This window comes from Mus musculus, chromosome 2, assembly GCF_000001635.26.
Source record: "Mus musculus strain C57BL/6J chromosome 2, GRCm38.p6 C57BL/6J".
Lineage (NCBI taxonomy): Eukaryota > Metazoa > Chordata > Mammalia > Rodentia > Muridae > Mus > Mus musculus.
This window is the reverse complement of record NC_000068.7, coordinates 52553104-52578102: the sequence shown is the minus strand read 5'-3', so window position 1 is coordinate 52578102 and position 24999 is coordinate 52553104. Positions and strand designations below refer to the sequence as shown.

Sequence of the window (24999 nt, the reverse complement as noted above, 5' to 3'; positions counted from 1 at the left end):
CCCTGCCAGTGGGCGCCAGGTGGTGATGACTGAATTTGGAAGCTGACGAAGGTGTCATTTTGACAGTTCATAGAACTGAGGTTTTGCTGTGTGCATGGCTTAGAAAACCATCTAGGCTGTAGAATCTTTTCAAGGCCTCTTTAGTGACACAGCTTGACCTAGTCTTTGGAGAAGTGAAAGTCACTCAAAGGGTGTTCCATGTTCAGTTCACACTGGCTAAGTGCTTGAGGGTGTCAGTGTCTCCTAGGACAACAGAATGAGTCCCCTTGAGTAACGTAAGAAATGATAGGAAGCATTGCATTTCTAACTTGACCTGTGGGCAGCATATGGCTTCCTTGGGAGCTGGCTTGCATTTGAATAACCCGAGAATCATGTTATTATGGTCTGGGAAGCAGCTATGTTATTTCTGGAGAGACCAGGAACTTTGTACTGAGAAGTCAGGGCCTTCCGGGGACCTCGTCGGAGGAACTCACCCTGGCAAGAGTTCTGGCCAGTGTCTGTTGTATTTGTTTTCGTGACATCATTTTACTAAGTCCCTCAAGTCTATAATTGCTTTAATGTTGCATTCTTCATCCTTGAAAGAAAAACTAATAAAGCAAGGAGCGAATGTGCGTTTATTGTTTCATACCCCCCCAGGGCGGGGGGGGAATGGGGGAAATGGAAGAGAAAAGCACTTTTTAAAAAATAACGAATCTAACATGGTGATGGCCCGTGCATGTAATCCTACTAACCTGTGGCTCAACGAACTGGAGTTCTGGGTCATTCTCAGGACAGCCTGGGCTACATGGGACTTTGTCTCAAGATACTTGCCCTCCTCCCCCTATCAGCATGTACAGTCTTATTCCAGGGCTGAGGAAATGGCTCAGTGAAGAAACGGCTTGCTGGCTAAACATGAAAATGTGAATTTGGATTTTTTGGCTCACACATAGCCAGGCACCGTAGTACCCACTTATAATCACGTTACTGGGTAAGGGCAGAGATAGGCAGGCTACAGGGGTTCCCTGTCCAGCCAGACTTGCTGAGAGATTGAGTTTCTGGTTCAGTGAGAGACCTCATTTCAGAAAAAAATAAGGTAGAATGTAATAGAGGGAGACATCCTGATGGCCACATGCTTGCACATGCATATACCATACACAAATAAGTCAAGAGAGTCTTAGCCTGAGGTCAAGCTGGCTCTTGGGGCTTCATGCATCCTCTCCTGGCTCACCTTCAACTTCAGCTCAGCTGAGATAGACAGTTCCTCCATGTGCAGCCTGCTTCTTTTACTTCTTGGAACTCAAAGGTTTTCTCCCTTGATGTCAGAAGAGCTTGCTTGAGCCAAGCCTGTCCTCAGATAGGACTGGTCACTTCCTCTCTGCCAATAGGGCAGGAGTGTTGACAGTTAAGTGCATCAGCCCGCTGTCCTTTGAGGGCAGGTTTTGTTACTTGGTGTGTCTCATGGCACCAAGCCCACTTGCAAGCTTTTGTAAGCAGCGATATACCCTTGGTTGGCCTTCCTTCTTTCTCTGATCCCATCTCTTGTCTCCCTCACTCTCATATCTTGTGATCTTTCTGGAAGACCTGAGGTTTCGCTCTCAGGGAAGGCAGATTGACAGCTACCATCCCAGGAAGATGAGGGAGCCAATACTAACACTTCTTTCAAACTCTTCTTTGAATTTCCTGGAAAGATAACTTTTTCAAGTGTAAAAAAAAAAAAAAAAAAAAAAAAGAAAGAAATTAAATTTGGAAGTCAGAAAGCCTGAAGGAGCGGATTCCGGTGCTTATTATTATGGTAGAGAAAGACCCTCAGACTCTCTGCTTTGGCCTGCAGGGTCTCTTTATTTTTAAATTTCTCATCTGTAGTTATTGACATGCTACTTGGCACGTTTTCAGAGTTTGACAACTAGAGTCCATTCCCAGTGCAGAACCATTTGTGTAAAATCATGTGTAAGAGGACGCAGTGGAGGGTTGTCTGCTCAACTGTGTGTCTCCAGGTAGATAAAGAATGGAAAGCGATTGTTCTGGTTGTTTAGGGCCAGCATGTGAAGATAGCCCCGAGAACACCGTAGAGCCATGCAAACAAGCTCCAGGGAAGAGCGACTCACCAGGCTGAACTCCGGTCAATCCAGGGTTGCTGGTTCTAGTTATCGATTAATAAGAGCCAAACTGGACCTCCAAAAATGGAATCACGGTTCTCAGAATCAAGGCTAATCTGGAACTAAAGTGTGCGTTAGTTAGAAGAGGTGAGTGGCTCACCTCCCAAGTTTGAAGGCCACAGCCTTTCCCAAAGGGCTTTTATGACAGTCATGTGTTGGAGATAATCTGAGCCTTATCACAAAGAGGCTCCCGTCAGAGACCTTCTGATGTTAGGACAGGTTTAAAGAGAAACAGGCTAAGCAGTTTTAATATAATTTGCTTTCTTATGCTTGCCATTGCAAAGTTAGTCTTACTAGGCATTGCCATTTCATACAGACAAACCAGCATTCCCAGTTAAAAGATAACATTTAAAAGGACATTTTATCCAGATATTCTCAAGGTTTCGGTGGTCCTACGTGCTGTCTTATTGAGCAGTTTTGAAGCAGCTCCTTGGTTTTTCTTTATCTCCTCGTAATGTAGCTGACTGATTACTTCCTTGTTCTGTTTGCTTGCTCACATGAAATTGCATCTCCTTAGGATCCATGATACATGTGCCCACAATGTTAGCCAGAGAGAGTATAAAACGAATCAGATGTGTTCAATACAAATGTTCTTTACCGATGGCGAAATTTAGTCCCAGACCTTGGAAAACTCTATTAAAGATGTTGAGTGAGACTGTCCAGCAGGTACTGTGGTAGTGGTCAAATAACCAAATATTGTGCTGTCCAGTGCCCGTCCTTCCTGGAGTTGAAGCTCTTCCTGGTGTGCCGGTTCCTGCCTGAGCCTGGGAAAGCCCACAGCAGACAGGTAATCCTAACTGAAGTGGTGGGGTGGAGCCACAAGATGGCTCCCTTCTGCAGGGCTTCCAGATAGAATTGTCTAGACTGATTTTCACATGACCCATGAGGGGGTGTGAAGAAGGTAGAGCATTTGTTTGAGGAAGGATGCTCAGGGAATGTGCTTAGACATCTGGGAGCACTTAAGTATAAGCACTGGGAACCCCAGCATGGGATGACCTGGAAGGCTGTATGGGGAACCATAACGAGAGATGGGGCTGGGCACACCAGAACGGGGCATCTTATCCCCAACCATGTTTTGAACTTCGCATTTAAAAGACAGTATTTGCTTATTTGTGTGTATGTGTGCACGCATGTCTTTGGACTTGTGAAGAGGTCAAAGGAAAACTTGAGGGAGCGAGGAAGTGCTTGCTCCTTCCACCACGCCCATGGATCAAACATAGGTAGGTCATTGGGGCAGCAACTTCCTTTAACCCCCAGGCCATCTTACCAGCCCAAGAGTTCACAATTTATCTCATAGATAAGGTACTGTGGTTACCATTTGAGCTGTCATTTGTTGACTGTGTTGATAGTCAAGATGTGCGTGGCATGTAAGGTTGCGGTATGACCAAAAAGGAGGTGTGAGCTAGGGAAGAGCCAGGAAGGAACTGGAGAAAAAGAGCATTCAGCAGTTGTTAGGGTGAAGAATAGCAAACTGGAGTTCAGTGGCAAGGAAGGTCAACAGAGTGAGGAATGGCTTTCACATTTCCAGCTGGGCAGATGGTATTATTCTTTGTTATAAACAGGGGCTCGATTTGGAAGAAAATGGTGATAAGTTTTTAACTGGACCTGACAAGTCCAACCTAGCTGTCAGACATCCAAGGAGGGATGTGTTCTGAGCAGCCAAATTGGTGGTTTTGGAAATCCAGATTTGACTAGGCATATCTACTTATGGAAGGTAGATCTCTGAAAATATTTGAGAGGTGGCCAGAGGCAAAGCCCCAACAAAGGAACTTGAAAAACCATGACCTGAGAGCTAGAAGCCAAGCCAGAGAGACATGCCACAGACACAGGGAAACAGGAGAATGTCTAGCAGAAGGGAGGCCAGCAGCACCAGGAGTCAGGTGAGGACTGTTAAACACGGTGACTGAGCTCACCTGTAAGCTTTGCAAGGGCGGTTTGAGTCAAGGTGGAGATGAAGGCTGGATTAGGATAAAGGAAGAACATGGGACAAATGAAGCCTTGTGGGCCAGTGGTAGTGATAGATACACTCTCAATATGGGCCGCGAAGGACAGGCAGACCGAGGTGTATGGCTGGAAAAGGAGCCAGGGAGAAGTGGTTGGTATATGAGATTAACGGGGTATTGGTATACTGCTGTGCATAAGTGAGGCTAGCCAGTTGTATTGAGAGAGCACTCAGAGTTTATGTTGAGGCTGATACTTTGCAGTTCTGAACACGGGTGGCTCAGACTGAAGAGGAGGAAGGAGACTTCTTGACAAATGGACTAGAAAGAGGCTTAGTCTTCTGGGCAGAACAGGAAGTTGACTCTTATGTTTACGACCTATGGAGCAGATTGTGAAATAATTTGTTCACAAATTGTCTGTTAGTGGCAAAAAGAGAGATAAAGAGAGAAAAAGACTGTGGAAGATTCCTGTGGCCGGAGGGAAGCCGAGGGCAGTTATGGATGGCGTGCCAGAAAGTCCTTTTGGGCTCAATGTTTGTGACTCCCTGGGAAGTCAGACATTGACACCTTCATGTCCAGCGTTATGGCATTTGGAGTGGGGGTCTTGGGATGTAATTAAGTCTTGAGGGTAGAGCTTCAAGATGGTATTAATGTCGGGGCCTACTCTTACGTGCAAATCCCATCACTTGAGAAGCAGGTGCAGAAGGATTATCTCAAGTTCAAAGTCAGCCTAGGTGATAGGGTGAATCCTGGGGTAGCCTGAGCCTTATATTGAGAGAGAGAGGGAGAGGGAGAGGGAGAGGGAGAGGGAGAGGGAGAGGGAGAGGGAGAGGGAGAGGGAGAGGGAGAGGGAGAGGGAGAGGGAGAGGGAGAGGGAGAGGGAGAGGGAGAGGGAGGTGTTAGTGTCCTCTCTATACCCTGCTGCCGAGGCACCAGGAGAAAGTGCAGCGAGCACCTGGTATGAGTTTTCAAACTGCCACTTCTTTCCATCCAGAGTCAACTGCAGTCTATAGGCCAGGGACTATGGGCCCTTTTATTATCTGGTTTACAGTGGAGTTTACAAGAATATGAAACTGCAGGTAGCCTTTGCAACCTACCTTGAACCTCACATCCATCTTCAAACTGCCAATTATGCCTTTGCATATCAGAAAACAAGTTTTTACAAATTAGTCTTTGCTCTTTCTTTCTTTCTCTCTCTCTTCCTTTCTCTCTCTCTCTTTCTTTCCTTCCTTCCTTCTTTCTTTCTTTCTTTCTTTCTTTCTTTCTTTCTTTCTTTCTTTCTTTCTTTCTTTCTTCTCCTCTTCTCTGTGTAGCCAAGACTGTCCTGGAACTCACTCTATAGATCAGGCTGGCCTTGAACTCAGAGATCTTCCTGTCTCTGCTTCCTGAGTGCTGAGATTAAAGGAGTGTGCCACCACTGCCTGGCTGAGTCTTTGCAGGTATTTTTTTTTTTTTTTTTTTTTTTTTTTTTTGATAACGGCTCAAACTGACTAAAGTGAGAGGCTGGAAGGTGGCCTGAGGTAATCTCTGTAATGTGAGTAGCTGGGATTTCCTTCATCTGTCTGTTAGCCGCCTCAGCATAGTACGGAAAAGGTTTTTGATTTCGTGTGAGTTGGTGAAATGGGAAAAGCCCATGTACTGAATCAAAGCATGGGTGGGTAAGGCCTGGAGGGACCCGTGGGGTGAGAACTGCGGAAGGAGGGGAATTGAGAAGGCAGTTAGAGGCATGATTGGAGTTTTATCCTTGGACAAGAAGCTGGGTTTGTCTGTCCCTTTGATGTTGTCTGTTGTCCTCTTTGATTTTTGTTTGGGGGAAAAACCATACACGATGACATTAATCTACAGTTTATAAACTCCAGTAACTTTTCAGGAAGATTTCTAATTTACTCTGATTTCTAGACTAACTGTATCCTCGTCGTCCAGCCTTTCAGACCGCTGTGTTTCAGTTGGTGATAGATTATTTGGTAAGGAAGAGAACATTGAAAAAAGATCTCGTGGACTCAGAATTTTAAGAGAGAAGCCCTGTCTCTGATGGTTATGTGTAAAGAGTTGTTTTTAGCGAGATTATCTGAGCAGCCGAAGATGGATAGTGCATAGTGAAAGAGACGTTGTCACTATAAATGGAAATCTACAAAAGGGGAGCCGCTGAGCTTGGTGGGCCCCACCGGCCCTGTGAATCACTCTCCTGCACGCACACCCTTACTCAGTTATCTGAGCTAGCAGCTTCTGAAGTGGCACTAAATTTAGACAGTAAAATAAAGGAAGAGAGGGGAGAGGGCGGGTGTGGTGGTTTGCGGTGACACTTGCCAGTGCTTAGGTGTGAAGGTGCGACCTTGTGACTTGCAGTCTCGGGTGTGTGTCCTGTTTGCTACTTTCAGCACCAGAGCTGGTTGTCTTGCTAATAATGCCCCTTTAATTTAGCTCAAAGCACCAGAGAGACTCCCTTCCTTTGGAATGTGTCACCGCAGCTGATGGTGCTTAGTGCTGTGCCTTGGTTTTTCCTGGCCTGAGGCTTTTTTTTTTTTTTTTTTTTTTTTTGAGGGTGATGTCCATGGAAGAAACAACCCAACCTCAGGCAAAGTAGTTTCAACCAAGCGAGCCAGTTGAAGTACCCGCTGGACTGCAGCTGTATATCTTAAAGAATGTTTATTGCAACATGAAGATTTAATTTTTCAAGTTCAGATAGCCTATCCACCAATTGTCAGTTAATTCTTCGGTTGGCATACTGACGCCGGAGCATGGTGGTAATTTTCCAGAAAGGACACAAGAATTCACTGGAACCCCCATTTTATTTACCAAAGTAAAACCAGTCCCTTGCTCTTCTTGCTGGGAAATCAAGTGCAAATTTTCCACAGTCTTTGGCTCACCCATGCCCTCTGACCCAATAGTTACTGCACACACACGTTGTCAGCACTTACATTTCTCCCCTATCTATTCTTCCATGACGGGTTCTGGGGTAGTAGGAGTGGCCACGTTTAGCACCTGAGAGGAGAAGGAAGAAACATAAAAATAACTCATGAAGAGCTCCCCGTGCTAGTGATTGCTAAGAGTTCATTTAGACCCCTCATCCTCCTAGGATGGTAGCTGTCAATCTGCCTTCCCTGGTCTGGTCCCTCTGCTTGTCCCACCCAGGGAGGAATTGTTTGCAGCTACTACACTTGGTCCAGCACAGCGGAAGTAGCTGATTGCCTGGGCTTTTCTTATGCTAGTAGATACCAGCTAAATAGATTATGCCACTGTTGACAGGCAGATAACTTTTCCCTATCTCCTTCTCTTTATTCTCCCTGGAGTGTTAGACAACCTAGTTTGAAGAGTGTGCAGAGGTGAGCTCCTTCCATTTCAGGTGGAGTATGCTACATACAACATCACCTTCAATAGCCACAGACGGTTCCAGTGTGCTTAACAGGGGGGCATAAGTGGCAGTTTGAAGATGCATGGGGGATTCAAGGTGGGTTGGAGGACCCACTGTGGTTTCATATTTGTGTAAACTTCACTGTAAATCAGCAGTTAATAGGGACTCATATGCCTGGCCCACAGACTGCAGAAGAGTCTCTGTATTGAAAGAATTGGCAGTTTGAAAATTCATACCAGGCGTGCTCATCTTCTCTGTGTCAACACTTCAGCTAGGCGCTGGGTGCGTCGCCGTTTAGATGACTTCCTTTTCCTGTAAAGGAAGAACGTTCTTAGAAATGAGACTAACAGCCGTGATCAAGGTTGTATCACGGAGGAAATGGCGCTTTTACAGGCTGATGCTTCACGGATGTATGGTCAGACCCGTGGAGCAAAATTATACTTTTGGGAATAAAAAACAAATGTCTTATTCATATACTGATGACTGTATGCCCATCCATTTAATGCATGTGATATCAAACTAGAGTGATCCTAAGCCAATGGTTTCCCAGTCAGATGCCCAGTAGAGTAGTTATGGGCTTTTTAGAAAACATGGGCTATATAGCCTTTAGTATTTGAGTTTCTGGACTGCAAGAGGAATTTTAAATATCTCCAAAAGCAACTCTAACCCGTCATGTCTGATAGCCCTGATACACTTTTTCTGTAGTTTTCTAGAAAACAGCCGAAGTCTCTAGTGTTTAGATATAGACATTCCTCTTTCAGAGAAACTAAGTTAGCCATGCTTATAAAAATATTGTATATATTCACATTCATTTATTTGCTAGCACAGCTGAAAATAAAAACTGTGGTGGCATGCAATTTATTCCATAGAAAGTTAGCAGTTTAAAAATTGTACCCCCCAAAACCAATGTATTCAATAAAAGATGTCAAATATGATGTGTAGGCAGTTGTGATTTTAAGATAAAAACCAACTAGACTAGTGCCTTCTACTCATCTCACTGCTGGTGATAGGACTATGGGTGGAACTCTAGGTTGAGCTAATAGGATGTAAATCGGTGTAATTTTTCCATGCAAAAATTGGCAGTATGATCAAGAGGCTTAAAATGCTCCTACTCTTTGGCTAAAGCATATCTGGGAATATAGCCCAGAAAAATAGTCTGAATTGCAGACCGGTATAATTCAGACTTTTTTGTATTTAAAACAATGGAATGGCGCAGTTTGCCCATATATGATGTATTATAGAATTTTGATATATTGTGCTTATTAGGAGGTTTTAATAACTTGAGGATATGCTAATGTTGCTATTGATAGAATGTAGAAGTTTACACAGGGCACATTCTAAATGTAAAAGAAAATACATGCAGACAGGGAAAGAATACCGAAATAACAGCAATCATATCTTGGTAAGAAGACCACAGATTTCTATCCGTGTCTATCTCAGGTTTTCAATAATACTCATTTAAGAGCACATTTTACTTTTAAGATTAAAAGGAAACATCCATTCAGTGCTTTGAAGGCAAATATTTCCTGAAAGCGTTGGCCATTGGGAGCCCCTTGCATTGAATCAGTCTGTTAAGAGAAGACTGGGGACGAAGTTCACTTGACCTTAACGCTTACGTGGCTTTGAGCCATATAGGTAGCAAGGAAAGCGAACTGAAATACAGGTAAACTGAGACACCTGCAGAAGAAATACAATGAAAAAAATTTTTTATTTTGTTTTTATGACAGGGTCTTGTGTAGCCCAGGCTAACCTCCAATTCACAACGAACTGGCCCCAGCCTTCTGAGTGATGGCATTGGGCCGCTATGTGGGGATTACGGTGTTCCAGGTTCAGGGTTGTGTGATGTCAGTGAGCATTCCGTGGCTTCTGATGCTGTTCCCCTTATGTGGATCAGCTAGATGTCAAATGAATGCATTTGGTAAAAGCTGACAGGTAAAAGAATGGAAGCCTTCCGGTTAGGAAATAAGTGTGTTTGTTCCTTCTCCTTCTGAGCTTCGTTTTTTTAATAGTTGGTTTACTTAATTGAGGATAAAGTAATGATGTCAAAGTTGCTGGGTTGGTTGATGACTTCCTATTCAAGTAAGACGCCCCATGGATTATCTGCCTGACACCGCTCTTCAACTTAAAACTTTAATGGAGAACTGTGAAGGGAACTAGTTGAGAAACACTTCTCAACTGGCCAGTTCCCCACAATATTTCTATTCTCATGCCTGCTGCTAGTACTCTGAGAACCCAAATGATGTATTATTGAACTTTCTGGAATAGATAATCAGTGTGCGTTAGCATCTTGCTTTACATACTAACCCTCAAAGCATGTTGACATAGCCATTCTGTGCTCATGGGGCCCGCAGGTCAGAGAGCCACAGGGAATGGGATGACTAGGCAGCGTTTTTACACTGATTACCACTTAGCTGTCTTGTGATGTCATCTATTTATTTAAACCTAATTTGAGGTTGAAAGAGTAACCAAAAGAACTATTATAAATAATTTGCCTAAACTACCAGTTTTAAAAATTATGAAGTGGTTGCATCTCACAGTTGATAAGAAAATAGATTCTGGAGGCTCGTAAGATCAGTGGGTCAGGTAGTGTTTATAGCTTCCCCTCCCACACAGAATTCAGACATCCAGTGAGCCAGAGGTGCTATAAGGCATGTAATATATAAATATTTATTTGGGTATAATTATTTCAAATTCTTTAGCCTGTCTCTTTTAAACGTGAAAATTCATGTTTTGTTAAAACACAATACTAAATAATTTTGTAAAGGCATGTGTGAGCATTCGTGTTACTAAAGTTTTGTTTGTGCTTGTGGGACGTACTTATATAAGTACTGGGTCATGGTGTGTATTCTTTTATTTTTCTACTGAAGCAACTGCGCCTTAATTGTTACTTCTTCTCCAACTTGCACTATCTTCTATGGAGATTACTGTTATTTTTCTTGGATAGTTGATGTGAGAACCACTTCTGAGATTTGGAGTTTAGACTGAGTAATTCAGTTTGTTTCCATTCCTGCCTCTTGAGGGAAGGCTTTTGGACTCAGTTCTCCCGCAAATGTTCCATCTAGTACTGCAGAGGAAATGACCAAGCAAACTGGGAATTAACACAAGTGATATTGAAAATCCAAGTCTTCCAGAACAAGTCCCCTGGGGCTTGGCTGAAAAGTGGCGACTGTCTCTTTGTAGTGACTGACCTAAAGGGCCCAGCTGAAGCTTTTCTCTGAGTCCATTTATTAGGGCTTCAAAAAAAAAAAAAATCAGTGTAAAATCTCTCCCCCCCCCATCACTGAACATTTTTTGTTTGTTTGTTTCTCAGAAAATATGTCAGCTCAGCATTCTATTTCTGATGTGCAGGGTGGGGGGTGGGGAAGATGGGGATTTGCTATCGATAACCATCCTTGCAGTGTTTTAGCATTTTGTGAAATAAAAATTAGAGGAAATTATATAATGTAGTGGGTTGCCTTTATCCAAGTCCAGGTTTTGTTTCTGGGCATGTTTTCAAATGACCTCTGAGTTTTAGTATATATATAATAAATATAGGTATATATATATTTAAAATATATCTAACTTAGGAAATATACTGCCATGAAAAATTCCCCATCTTTCCAGAATTTATTCTAATAGAATAGAAATGCCTTTCACTTAATAATGTCGACTTATTTATTTATTTATTCACATCACAAACATTTCCTGCTTCCAGCCCCCCCCCCCCCACAACATTCCTCCCCATCCCCCTCTCCTTTTCCTCTGAGGAGGTGGGCCTTCCCAAGTTCCTCTCCCCCATCCCTCCAACCTGGTGCATCAAGTCTCTGTAGGATAAGACCTCTCCCTCTGAGGCCAGACATGGCAGCCCTGCTGGGGAATGGATACTACAATCAGGCGACAGCTTTAGGGGAGAGCCTCCTCTCCCGTTGTTGGGAGACACACATGGAGACTAAGCTGCACGTCTGCTACATATGTGCTGGGGGCCTCAGTCCAGCCCATGTATGCTATTTGGTTGGTGGCTCAGCCTCTGAGAGCTCCCAGAGGTCCAGGCTAGTTGACTTTATTGTTCTTCCTGTGGTGTTCCTATCCCCTTTAGGGCCTTTAATCCAACCCCTAACTCTTCCATAAAGGTCCCTGACCCCTGTCCAATGGTTGGCTGTGGGTATCTGCATTTGGTTCAGCCAGCTGCTGGGTAAAGCCTCTCAGAGGGCAGTTATGCTAGGCTCCTGTCTACAAGCAAAACAGTATCATTAATAGCATCAAGGACTAGTGCTCATCCATGGGATGGGTCTCAAGTTGGACAGGCTATTGGTTGGCCATTCCTACAGTCTCTTCTCCATCTTTGTCCCTGCATTTCTTTTAGCCAGGACAAATGAGTTTCTTTATTCTGTTAACTTTTTACGATGAGTTCGAGGTTCTCTGTAAAATGCTTCATTGTACCACATCTAAACAAACAGGCCAAAGAGTATGTGGTACAGACATTCCCATCTTGGGGAATAAGTTGTACTTGGTGTGTAAGTTGTACATGTGACTTTTGTTCCCAGGCTTTTGGTTAGGGCACAGTTAACATCTGGTGCAGCTGAGACAGTGGAAGGTAGTAAGGTTCAACTTAGAGAACCATGTGCTTGGACATGAAACTGGCTTTATTGTAAAATGGGAGAAATGGAAAAGAACTGCCCAGGCTTTTAGTCTTCTTTGTCACATATAAGAATAGGGTTCACAGCTCGGTAGTGTGCCCAAGACACCATTCTCTCTTGACACCCCAGAGAGTGACAGACACTGAGAACAGTCAGCCGGAAGGCTAAGACTAATCAGTTGCCTGAGATGACCCTATCGATGCCCAGCAGTAAAGAGCTAGGACCACTTCTGGAAAGATCTAGAGTGGTCAGTATTTTGGAGTTAGACAGCTCTTCTTGTTTCTCCTTGTGGTTTTAGCATGCTGGGGTTGGGGTGGGGACCCAAAGCTGCACAGAGTATGGCACAACTTGAGATACACAGTCCCCTTATTGTAGAATTTACTTTGCAGAATGTATCTGTCATGCTACCTCCAGTCACTTTGTTCTACTGTTTTTCTGTGCTTCAGTTATTTGCCTGTTACTGTATTAGGCACTGAGTCAGCGGAAGGATGCCTAAGCCATAGAGTCTGCTTTTGAGGGGTATGTGGTATGGCTTTCCTGATGGCCAATAAGTGTTTTTCCACAATTACATTTAGGGAAATATCCGAGTTCTATCTCCATCCTACCCACATGTCCCCCACCAATGTCCCATCTGAACATCTGGTCTACCCAAGAAGAGCTCCCACGTTCACACAAGCCCAACTCAGATCTAAGTTCCTGACACAGGTTTTACAGTTTATAATTAGTTTTCTAACTCCTAAATAGCCCTAAAATTGACCTATAAGTTTTTAGCTCATCTATTTCTCTTTATACTTACTGTCTAGTCTCTACGAGACAAGACTGTATGATTACCTAGGCAGAAAGGACTCAGGGTTTAGAATGTAGCTTCCTGCACTTGGAGTTCAGGTCTTAGAACTGTAATCTTTTGAGACTTTTCTATGGAATAAAGTGTGTAGTGTGTAAAGCTGAGCAAGACATATCTCTTCCTTTTGAATTTTCATCTTGTCACAGAGACATCTATCTACCAGAGGTCTCATACTGTGGTGTGCTTAGCTCACCAGCAGGGGTACAGGAGAGCAGAGGACCAAGGGATTTTAGAAGAACTATTACTTGTGAGAGAAGTGCTTTGGGAAGAGACAAGGGCTGGGATGTAACATGAAGGCATCACCCTTCCAGAAGGGGATGGGGGATGGAGAGGCAGGGATCATCAGTCAAGTGTGGAAACGTGGAAGTTGATGAGATCTTGTTTCTATCAACCAACCATCCAATCAACAAACAACAACTGTCCCCAAACACTTTCCCTTAATGTATTGTCAGTTATTCTTTTGAAACAAAGATGTTGCTAAAACAGCACACCAATGCCATACCTAGATTATATGATTTATAAGCACTTGGATCTGAGCAGACTCCTGCTTCTCAGCAAAAGCATAAAGGTAATTTAGTGAGAGATATTCATGGTCCACAACCTAAAAGCAACACAAACCAAGCAAACCCTCACATTTTACTTTGGAACTTGTTTTGTTGGTTACTACACTGTTTTGACAGCCAAGGTACAGGCCGAACCAAGGATTCAAGACAGTTGTGAACTATTGGGTATTTGGAAAGCCAATCATGCACAAGATACTATACTTGGTAATGGGTTCATGTTGTTGACTAAAGTGCTACATATGTGATGGTTTGACTAAGAGTGTCCCCCATAGGCTCATTTGTTTGAATTCTTAGTCATTAGAGAGTAGCATTACTTGTGTAGGAGGTGTGGCCTTGTTGATGTGGCTTTTTTAGAGGAAGTGTGTCACTTTGAGGTTTCAAAAGCCCAAGCTAGGACTGGTGCCCTCCCTTGTTGCCTGTGGATATAGACATAGAATTCCCAGTTCCTTTTCCAGTACTTTGCCACAATTAAATGCTTCCCCTTATAAGAGTTGTCTGGTGTCTCTTCAAAGCAACAAAACACTAGTCAAGATACCATAGGACTCACATTCCCATGAGCTATGGACTTTATCCATCATTTTCACCTGTGTGTGCTCATGGGAGGAAGTAGAGTTCAGAGTAAAGGGTCAGGATAGACAAACCCTGGTTATAGATGGTAATGAATGTATTCAAGGACTCTGGGTTGGTTATACACTGGAGAGAGTACAGAAGAAGGAATCTAAGAAATGAAATCCTGTGCTAGTTCATGTTCGGGATTTGACCTTTATTTTAAAATAGTGAGAAGGCATTAAGAGAACTTTTAATAGAGACAACACAATCTGGTTTTTTTTTTTTTTTGGAAGAGATTTTAGGTGGCCCACAAGAATGGATGGACTTTTACTGGGTATCAAATCCTCAAAGGGAAGGCATACACACACACACACACACACACACACACACACACACACCCTAAAAGTAGTACAAAATAGAAAATTTCACAAATTGAACATTAATACCTAACCCAACCCCAAACCATTTATCCTCTGGAGCAAATCTAGAATCATTGGGTGGAAGGAGCCCCACATTGGTGGGAGGGGTCTGGGCCACACCAAGTAGTGCTTTGGTAGCTGATTCATCTGTGCTGGCTCAGGATTCATCTCAGGCTGCTCTCTTCCTGCTTCCCACTCCTGCTGAAGCTCTGCAGATAAAAGGGATTACGTCCCATTTCTCATCGGCGTTTCTCAAAATGTGAGAGCTTCGAGCACGGCCTTCTCCTTGGTCCAGGTCTTGCTTCAGAATGTCTGTGGAAGCCTGTCATCCTCCAGTTGGCTTTGTGGCCACAGCCATTTCTTGATCTGAGTGTTCCTGGTCTTACTGTGGCTGTGAGGAGCAGTCAGTGACTTACAGCTAAAGCTGGAATTGGAACCTTAGTAACAGGATGGGGAGGGGAGCCATGGAATAATCTCCTAGGTGTGTTTTGGAAAATAAATAATATAGCATTTATGAAAATTGTGGCATTATAGGACTTTTCCCCCAAGAATTTGACTCTTTTTTTTTTCCCAACAGAAATTTGAGAAGGTAAGAGATTCTGAGTAATATGTCAATCATAGGGGAATCTGTCACTTTCTGGCAAGTTGAGTAGGCCATGGGTATTTTTATTTTATATACCTTACCTTCACTCACTCTTTTATGAATTATGAAGTATTTTCTTCTGAATCCATCAAACATGACAGGGAAGAGGGGAACTGGTCCACATAGTCTTACCTGGGGTATCTCAAGAGTTTTCTGTCTCTGCCTCTTTATCCTTACCTCTGTCTTTCTATTCTCCTTTCGCCTCCTAGTTTTGATCAGTAGTAGCATTTGCTATAGGGTCTTCCTGAGGGTGCTTTCCTAGGCAATGGGGTGGGATGTGTGTGTGTGTGGGGGGGGGGGTAATAAAATAAACAATTGGAGAGGCTAACATGAGATCAGGAGAGCACACCAGAGACCAGAGATTCTGGAGTGCTGGGAGGTAGAGGCACTCCAGGGAACATGCCAACATTAGCATAAGGAGCCATCATCCACCAGGCCAGATAAAGCAGGTAGGCAGCCGGAAGGAGCTGGCATGAAGCTAAGTAGGGCAACAGGAGGCAGGATGCTAGTCTCAGCTTTGGTCACAGAACCCAGGCACCTAAGTGGGAATTGACAGGATCAGGCGTGTATCAGGTGCAACTATTTGGAAATTTACTCCATAGGCAAAGGGTTGTAGAAGCTGTCACTATGCACAGTGCACGGTGCATGTCCTTCCAGGAGCAGCCTATACACCTCTGCTTATACTCTACTTACCTTAAACAAAAGCCAAGTCTCCCACTCTGTGTCACTTGTGCCTTCCATGTATTGCATTAGCGCATCAGCTCCTGAACTCACCTGTTACCTTATGGTTACAGATGAGGCCCAGAGGGATTCCAGAACATGCCTGGGTAGTAAGGACAAACCCAGAACACTGTAGCAAAAGCCCGACAAGATGTAGAATCCCACATCTGTTTTTGAATTTTTCTTTGCTTATTCCCCTTTCTTCTATGTTGCCACTACCTGTCTGGGGAAGTCAGGGCAGAGCCAAAGCTATAGAAGCCACATTTGCACTACCCCACAGAGATCTAGATGCAAGGAATGCTTAAGTGCTTGCAGAGAAAAGGAGAAAGTCAGTTAGCAGAGCATGGACAGCATCAAAATAGCAGTGTAAGCCCAGGGCTAAATTGCCAAAGGGCTTGAGCTTGTATTCGGTCCATAGAGCCAACAGGAAGGCTGGGCGTCCTGTCTCCTCTCTCTGGACCTCTCAGAGTCCTGCCATAGAATATATAATTACATTGACTTAGAAGAGTTAGGTTTCAGAGAAATCTGGCAGGAAAAAAGTGGGTATCAATTTCTTTTAAAACTTCTAAAACTGCTCCAACTGTCTTGTTCATGCTTACCCACAATTCACAGCATGCCACCTTACTCTCACCTTTCTGTTTCCCTCTGTTGTCCTTACCAAACATTAGAGGATGAAAATCCTGGGTCTGCTATTTTCCAGAAAACCTCACAGATTTGCTGAATCACAAGGCTCAGTGTTTGGTAAAGAAGGCTAACTTCTCATAGATCACCAAAGCTAGAGGAAGAAATTTTGTCTTGTTATATCAGGTGGTTTGGTAAGGGCCTTGCCATTTCCTCGACCTTACCAAAACAGTTGAGACATTTGTCAAACACCAACAAGCAGCTCTCCAAGAACTGTGTAGGATTTGTACATAGAAGCATCCTGGTGGCGCCTTCGTGCAGAATCTTCTGACTCGGAGCCACTGATTTAAGGAGAGGTGAAAGGAAGTGGGTTTGTGGAAACCCTGTCAGGAGAGCACCCTCAAATTGGGCTAGCCTCTGTGGGAGGTTCTGTGGTTTTGGAAGCCACTCAGCAGCGAGAGAGAGATGTGGCACTGAAGAATACCAACACAAGATGAGCCTCAGGGATTTCCGAGAATCCCAGTTTAATGTGAGGTAGGAAATCAGAGGAGGAAGTGATGTCGTCTTTTCAGCCTGGAAAACTCAGTGTCAAAAGTGGGAGGATCCCATCTTTAGTTTCTTTGCATTTCTTGCTGGGGGTGGGGTGGGGGATATACTCTTAAACTTTGGCTTTTGGAATTTGAACCTGATGGAGCCATGGGACTCCTTTATCGAAAGCTGGGGACTTGAGACGGTGTGAAACAGGAGGCTTTGAGGGACCTTTCAGAACTTCCAAGCCAGGCAGAGCATTCGGGGACAGAGATGGCCAGTTCCCGCGTCCTTCTAGAGTTCTAAGTTCCTTTTTCTGTTGATGCCCAAGAGTCCCAGAAACAAGTCCCTCACCAAGGTTCTTCTGAACTCTGGGTTCAGCATGCATACACACATTCATATACAAGAATATATATCACATATACACATAGAATTGGAGAGGGGAGGGAAGGGGAGGGGAGGGGAGGAGAGGGGAGGAGGAGATAAAGGAGGAGGAGGGGGAAGAGGAGGCTTTGAAGAAATCAATTTATTTTTTTAAATGTCTGGATTGAATGACTTCTGGGGTCCCTTATTGGCTTGTGATTCTGAGTCAGACATATTTCTCTGATTCCTGGGAAGCAGGCAGAGGCAGCCTTCTCCTGCCACTGTCACTCCTGCCCTTCCTGAGCAAGAAGAGTATGGGTTTGCAAGGAATAACACAACTGCTGCTCTTGACTCTGGACCTCTGGACCCGCAAGCTAGCCTGAGTCAGATGGCAGACTGTTGTATGAGATACTCGTGATGCAAGCTCCTGCTCTGGACAACCCACCTCTTAGGCCTGGTGTTAGCATTAGCAGATAGTGCTAGATGAAGGGGGGCAGTTGAGTCTTGCAGGATTTCTCAGCAGGGAGTGTTTCACCCATTTTGGTCAATTCTGAAAACAGACCACTTCTTTTTTCTCTTTTTAATGGACTCTTGTTTAAAAATAATCAGGAAACAGCTATACTCTCAGTTGCAATAGTAAAGTAAAAAAACTATCCTGGAGAATTTGAGGAAAAAAAAAAAACCTTGTCTTCGCTGGAGTTCCTTATTGGCTTGTGATTCTGAGTCAGACATATTCCTGGGTAGGCACAGACTCAAAGATGATAGCTATCCTGTGTGAGTTTGTCATCTAGGGAGTCTGGAGGACCCAGTCTGGAGGTCACCTTGCCATCTTCTAGATTTGAAAGGGATTAGGTATTGAGAGATGCAAACGTGACTGAAAGCCAGCAGTGGTTGGACCATCATAGACGTGGAAGAAGGGATGTCAGCTGCTCTCAGCTCTGGTAGCTCTTGGGTTACTTTTGATGACTTGGTTTGCTGCTCTGGACTTAGGCCTTTCAGACTGACTGGAGGAATGGCCTCCTTTCTCAGGTCTGGGCCGGTGACTCCTTGCTGAGGTCCTGTGAGCTACAGCCAATGACTTCTGGCTGACAAAGCAGGGTTGTTGCTGGTAAGTGTTTATGTCTCACTTCGGAGCTGCAAAGTTCTTTCTCCGAGTTATTTCTTCCCTCAGAGTCTGAAGCCCGCAGAGGCAGTGCCTGACTGGCCTAGGTCAGCTGGTAAGTTAGTGGCAAAGCTGATACGGCGTTGCTGGGTTATTTCTTACCCCATGATTCATACAGTTTCTCAAGATGATGCTATTTGCCCCTTACCAATTTCTTTCCAATTTTAGCTGGATTCTTTTTAGTGTGGGCTGTAGGTTTTCCTGGGTCAGGCTGCAATCTATTACTGGTGAGCAGACAGCCATAGGTAAGTGGGGGAACTCTATCTCAGGTGACCCCATTATAGAATTTGTCCTCCATCAGCGTGAGGATGGTGTGGGAACAGAGGGTTGGGGTGAGACCTTCCTGTGTGACTTGTGGGGAAGGAGCAGCAGTGTTCGGGATTATTAGAGATACGGGAAATAGTGGTATAAGAAGCAGAGGGAGGAGTCTCGCAGAAGCATAGTCTGTTACTTAAGAGGAATTTTAAATAAATTGAACTAAAAGAATGTTCAATTCTGCACCTAAAAGTTGAGAGGTTTTGGCTACCTCTACAGACTTCACTAGTGGCACAAGAGTGTTATCTTGCCAGTAAGGCAGAGAGAGACACTGGTGAAAATATGGAAAACTTTTCCTATACAAATGCCACAAACCTTACCATCTGGTATTTTATCTACTTTCCTTCATTTAGATTAAAATTTTCTCTATGACTTAGTGTCCCTTAACTTAAGTCACCTCTGCAAAGTACAGATGTTGGATGGAGATCGGTGTCTGCCTATGCCTGTCTTTATGAAATACTCAAAAAATAAAACCTCTCTTTTGCTCCCTCCTCCAACTGTGCATTTAACAAAGAGGATGAATGGCTGTAATTCGAGTATCTGATAGCCCTCCTTCCTAAACATTGAAACAGCCTTTTGGCTACTGCTAAGTGTTCGTTGTAGAGCTAGCAATGCGTGAGAAACAGGAAGCATCTCTGTGCTGGGTAGGATGCTCAGAGTCACCCTCCACTCTCTCAGGGAACGCTCTTCAGCTGACTGAAGCAGGGGAGCTGAGCCAATCAGAGGCCGCTTTCCTAGCTCTGTCACCAGTCTGTGCTTGAGGAAGGCTTTTGCTTTTTATGCTCTGTATTGGAGAGGCAGATAAAATGCCAGGTCTGCATGTCTCTGGGGATAACCTCGCCCTGTATGATGTGAACGAATAACATCTTGCCTGGTAAATCCACAGGAATTGATAAGGCAGCGCAGCTCTTCCAAAGAGGCCTTTTATTATTATTATTTTTTCTTTTAAGCTCTAGCTGTGGTTTCTGCAGCAATTTTGTTTTTGCCTTAAAAGAGGTGCTGTGGATTATTACACCTCCATGTATGACAATTTGTACCTGCATGGAGTTGAAGACTCGGAGGCTGTAAGTATTTCATAGATAGCCGGTTCCCTCTCTCCTCCTCTTCCTCCTCCCACTCCCCCCTCCTATTTCTTAGGCAACGCAGGAAACATGGAGCTGAAAGCCAACAGCATTGGGGTGCTTGCTGGCAGCTGTGTATGCTCTGTGTAGTGTGTAGCTAACTGAAATCATTTATTGTCAAGCAAAAGGGCAATTAACTTGATAGCAAAGGCATCTAAGAGAATAGGTTGTTGGGATTTCTCTGTGACCAGGGCCAGGGTTGATTCATGATGGGTAACTGCCCCTTGTAGACTGGCTTAAACTATGCAGAAAGTGCTGTTTTTTCCAGTAGCGGGGTTCACGGGAAAGACTCGTTCTTTATATAATAACATTGTTTGTTGAGCTAGCATAAATGGAAGGTCCTCAGCTATAGCTGTTATTATGTGCTTACTGGCCAGACAAACAGTGTGCTTTCTGCTGCTTCTTTGTTAAGGAAATGAGATGCAAAGGGTCGCGCACACAATACTCCAGTGCAGAGGCGGTAGGTGGTGTCCCTCTACTCTGCCCTGGGAGACCGAAGTGAACTCATGTGTGTTTGGTCTTAGAAAACTGGACTCCGGCCCCTGACAGCTCAGCCTCCTGCAATGTTTCACCATCAGGATGAGATGATTTTCTGCAATCCCCGAATTTGTAGCATAGTATGCTGTACAGTTTACACAGAGGTTAAAGCTGACGGCTGGATGCTTCATTTTTTTTTTTTTTAACTCTTGCTGGGGGCAGCACCTGTTTCTGCATCACTTACGTAGACACCTTGCAAGGAAGGATGATGAGGGGTTGCCCATGGGACATGCTGTGGGGCGTCTGAATTTTATGAGTATAATGCTGTGTGTGTTGCCACATTCAAAACAGAAATGTGTTATATAAGGGTCTCTGGCTAAATCACCCAATAAACAGATTATAGCAGAAAAAAAAAAAGAACCCTATGGCATATGTCAGTATAGCAGTATGCATCATAACTGCTGTCCGTGAAAGATAGCTACCCTTGGGTCTCAGAAGGCTTCCCATTTTCCCTTGCTGCCTGTGTTAGCTGTAACTCTAACTCTTCTCCTGCAAACTCGTTCTGTGTTCCACCCAGCGTGCTTCAAGTGACCAGACTGTCAATTCTTTGCAAGGGGCCATAGTTGTGCTGTTGGGGCTTGAAGTCACGAAGGCCTACTCTGGCAGGTAGGGTTGAGGGATGGAAGAGACTCTAGGAGTTCAGTCAAGCAGCTATTCACAGCTGGGCTCTTCAGGAGGCCTGACTATCTTCTTACACTCTGTCTCCCTCCACACTCAGTTATGAAACGTCTGATCCCTCGTTGAGTTGTAAGTTTTATTTCTGACCATGATTTTTAAACTTGGGAAGTCAGTGTTGCTTTGAAGTGGATCGGAGTTTGTTGTCGCTCTTTCCAGAAACGCTTTTAGAAGCCAGCTGCCGCAAGCAGCGGAGTCGCCTAGGAACTAATGTGAGCAGAGTCGCCTAGGAACTAATGTGAGCAGCCCCTTCTTCTCTAGAACTGTGTAAATTTCAGATGCACCAGGTCAGAGGGGAAGCATTCTAAGTACAGAAACATTTGTCTTTCCTTTTGGTCCAGCCTCTCAGGACAGCAGGTTTTCCTGTAGGGTGGGATATGAAGAGTGTCCTGGCCTGACTTACCGGTTAGAGCCGATGGCGGGTAGGGTTAGGTACTGCAGTGGTGCGTTCCTAGTGACTCAGTGGTGGCTAGCAGGCTGAGCTCCTGGGGCCGTGTACATCCACAGAGGTGGGCAGAAGTGAGGAGCGATTTGGGGTGGGATGGGGACCATGGTACATAAAGCAGAGGGGAAGACGAAGATGTTCGGAGGGCTGACCTGACCCTGAATGCTCATTCGAGTTTATTTGTTTTTATAAGGAAGAATAATGTGATGTGTTACCCGAGATGGTGTGAACAGAGCTTCAAGCCAATGGAGACGACTAGGCCTAAATAGCTGAGCCGGTGGAGTGCCAGATAAAGCCACACCTGGAGTGCCACATCCCCAGCCGTCTCTCTCAGTGCCAATGCATTGATGGCTGTAAGTGTGGGGTTTGCCCAGATCGAAGCCGAGCTCTTGGAGTAGGTCTGCTGGATAGGTGTGTGGAGAGGCTTCACTGAGGCGACCAGCTGCAACCCGAGGATAGACAGGCACTAAGAGCTGAGAACGGCGTGTTCTCTGGGTGGGGGGCTGGGGAGTCCCTACGGCACTGTGCTACTACTGCAGAGCTTGTGGGGTGCATGGAGCTCAGCGTATCAGACATGCTACTAGTCAGTCTGTCCACGCAGTGAGACTATAACAGGTCATCTTGCCTACAGACAGATGTTTTACGCTAAGAATAAAGTCTTGATATACACTGTCAGCATGTCTTGGCTCCATGGTCTAAGAGAGATTTAGGCACTGTGGTGGGGTATTTTGTTGTTGTTGTTGTTGTTCATTTGTTTTTTTGTTTGTTTTTGTTTTTGAGTCTGACCCACAGATAGATATAAATATAGATGTTATCCTTGTAGGGCCCTAGTTTGAAACCTGAAGCCTGTAGCCTCTGTCTCTCACTACACATGTAAGAAAGGGCAAAGAAGCTTGCCAGAATGGTTTAGTAAACACGTATCATATTTTTAAGTCCTGAGGAGTCTGTTTGGACAGGTCTGTTAACTTCTGTTTTGGTTACCAGACAAGTAGCAAAGGACCAGGACCATCTCTAAGTATAAGAAAATACAAAAAGGTCACTCAGTGGCCCCCAGCCAGGCCTTTCTTTCATCAGCGTAGGGGAGTTCACATAGACTGCTACATTACTTCACACTTTTGTTTTTTACTGAAGATGAAAACCAGGGACTTGTGCATTCTAGGCATGGGCTCTAACACTGAGCTACGTCCACAGCCCACATTACTTTGTGAGTCACCTTAACACAGATAATGCAGTATGCACCTAAGATGTGTCTATGCCGATCCTGGGCCACTTACAATGGGTCGTGTACACAGGCTGCCATTGGCTTCTGTGTAAGTGTTACCCAGCACTCTATGTTTACTGCTCCAGTATATCTTAATACAGGTCCTGGTGGCTTATTATACAAATAATACACTTTTTGTTTGTTTTTTAAAGAGAAATGAATAAGGAGAGTTGAAAAGCAGAAAAAGTTGCCCGAGACCCACTACTCTCCGATAGTCAATGCTTATTATAACATGCTGCTTTTGGCCGTCATGACATATATATCCTTGCAAATAGATTGTTTTCAGCCTGCTGCTGTGTGTTACATGCTGGTCTGTTAAGTGTTGTCCTCACCTGACTAAAGATCAAGCACACTAACACTGACACCGGCCTGTGCAGAGAGTGCTCGGCACAGCCATATAGAATTCCGAATGACCTAAAAGAAATTTAGATGCTCAGAGTATTTTGCAAAGTGAAGCCAGGGCTAACCATACATACTAGTTGGTTCCATTTTCCCCAGCTCTTCCATTTCCAAATGCCCAAATTTTAAAGCATTGAAAGAGAGAAACTTGGTCATTTTCCAAGAGAAAAATGATCGGGTCTTAATTCAAAGCACTTATTACCCAGGAAAATACAGTCTTTAAATATTGAAAGAAAACATAAAGTGGTTATCAATACCATTAGAGATAGTGATGAGAGATAAAGGGAGAGAAAATTGTACCAATTATAATGTATATGTTTTGTTTGAATGCATGCGTTTAAATGTCTATGTACTGCATACTATTCTAAGAATAACTATATATTAATTTTTGAAGATATTTGTTTTCAATAAGCTGTATAACTATGTGTGTCTAAACATCTGTGCATCCACATGTGCATATGTACTGTGCAGTCTCATACATCACACACATTCCTATGTAGATATGCTTCATGCTCTGTTAACTGATGGTTTATACTAAGCGGCAGATTTCTAGCACAGAAGTTTGGAGAAGGAAAATTATTATTAACTGCCGTGGATGTGAACAAAGCTACCCAAGAGGGTTGAAAAGCCACACTCGACAACAGAGTGAAGGAATTCCATTTTAAAGTTGTTCTATGCGAAGATATGTCCTTGCGCTTCTTAACGAGGAAGATAAACTTCAAACGGAGGGGTGATGTGTTTAAGGGCCTCCAGAAAAATGTCCTAGAGATACTTAGGTTTGGATTTCTCTTGGAAGCAGGCAGACCAAGGCCTTTATGCTTCTGGGGCAGAGAGTCTTGACTGTCCATTTCTAGAGTATGAAAACTGGTCTGTAACCGAGTCTGAAGATGGGGTTTTGGCATCTGTGGCTAGTGAAGTAAATCAAGTGCTTATGGTTTGTATGAGAGATCTCACGGAGACATGTAGGTGTTTTACTTAGCTGAGCTATTGTGGTAATAAGCCAGGGTCTGAGAAGTAAATGATGTACATACCCTTCCTTCAATCAAATTCCTATAAATTCTAAAATATGTATAGGAATGCTTTCCATACTGAATTATGATGATGCTAAGAGAGAAATTCCTTAAATTTGACCAGAGGCCATGAATTTGCCCCTCCTGCTACTTCCCTGTTTGTTTTCCATTTTGGGGTGATAGATAGATGAGAGCGTGACTCTCAGTCATCCCATCAGCTCTGCCCAGGTGCTTCTGTGTTCTCTCCTGACAGCTTTTCTCCTCTTTAGACTACAGTGGCTCACGGTAAGCTATTTTTGCCTTGAATGACTCAAGTGCTCCTGGGAAGAACTCAAGGGGTTTATCTTGGCTCACGGTTTCAGAGGGTTCTTGGCCTCATGTGTTTGGGTAGAACGTCACTGTGGCAGCAGTGCATGGCAGAGGAACATCTTCATCTCATGCTAGATAAGAGGCAGAGAAAAAGGAAGACAGGAAGGGCCCAGGGTATGGTTTCTGTGATCTACTTCCTTCAACTAGGTCTAAATTCCTTCCTCTTACCACTTCTTGATAATACCATTATATTATTAATCCATGAGGACAAGGCTCCATTAGTTAGACAAGAGTCCTCAGAATCCAGCCACTTCCTGAAAGTCCATCTTCTGGCAAAGAAGCCTTTTGAGGGATCTTGTTCACAGTGTAGCATGACTGAGTCCAGAGTTTTATAATACCATGACTCCAGTTGTATGACCTCAGTAAATGCCACATCACTCTGTGGAACTTAGATCTGTGCGACACTCAGTAG

At 44.1% G+C, this 24999-nt stretch overlaps 1 protein-coding gene across 11 annotated transcripts in view; it reads left to right on the top strand.

Annotated features, from left to right (window-relative positions):
• The window catches only part of Cacnb4 (calcium channel, voltage-dependent, beta 4 subunit), a 248290-nt gene that overhangs the window by 98507 nt on the left and 124784 nt on the right, over positions 1-24999 (top strand). For 2 of the 11 annotated variants that reach the window (NM_001355059.1, NM_001285427.1), the window contains exons 1-2: positions 19492-19834; positions 21742-21901. The exons of 4 other annotated variants lie outside the window; for them this stretch is intronic. Coding sequence is in view for 5 of the 7 variants with exons in the window: in NM_001285427.1 (NP_001272356.1) it covers positions 21896-21901 (6 nt within the window). In the remaining 2 variants the exon portion in view is untranslated. Of the gene's footprint in view, positions 1-19106; positions 21902-24999 lie in introns of those variants that run through there. 5 more of the 11 variants (XM_017315163.1, XM_006497641.4, XM_006497642.4 and 2 more) reach the window with 5 other exon arrangements.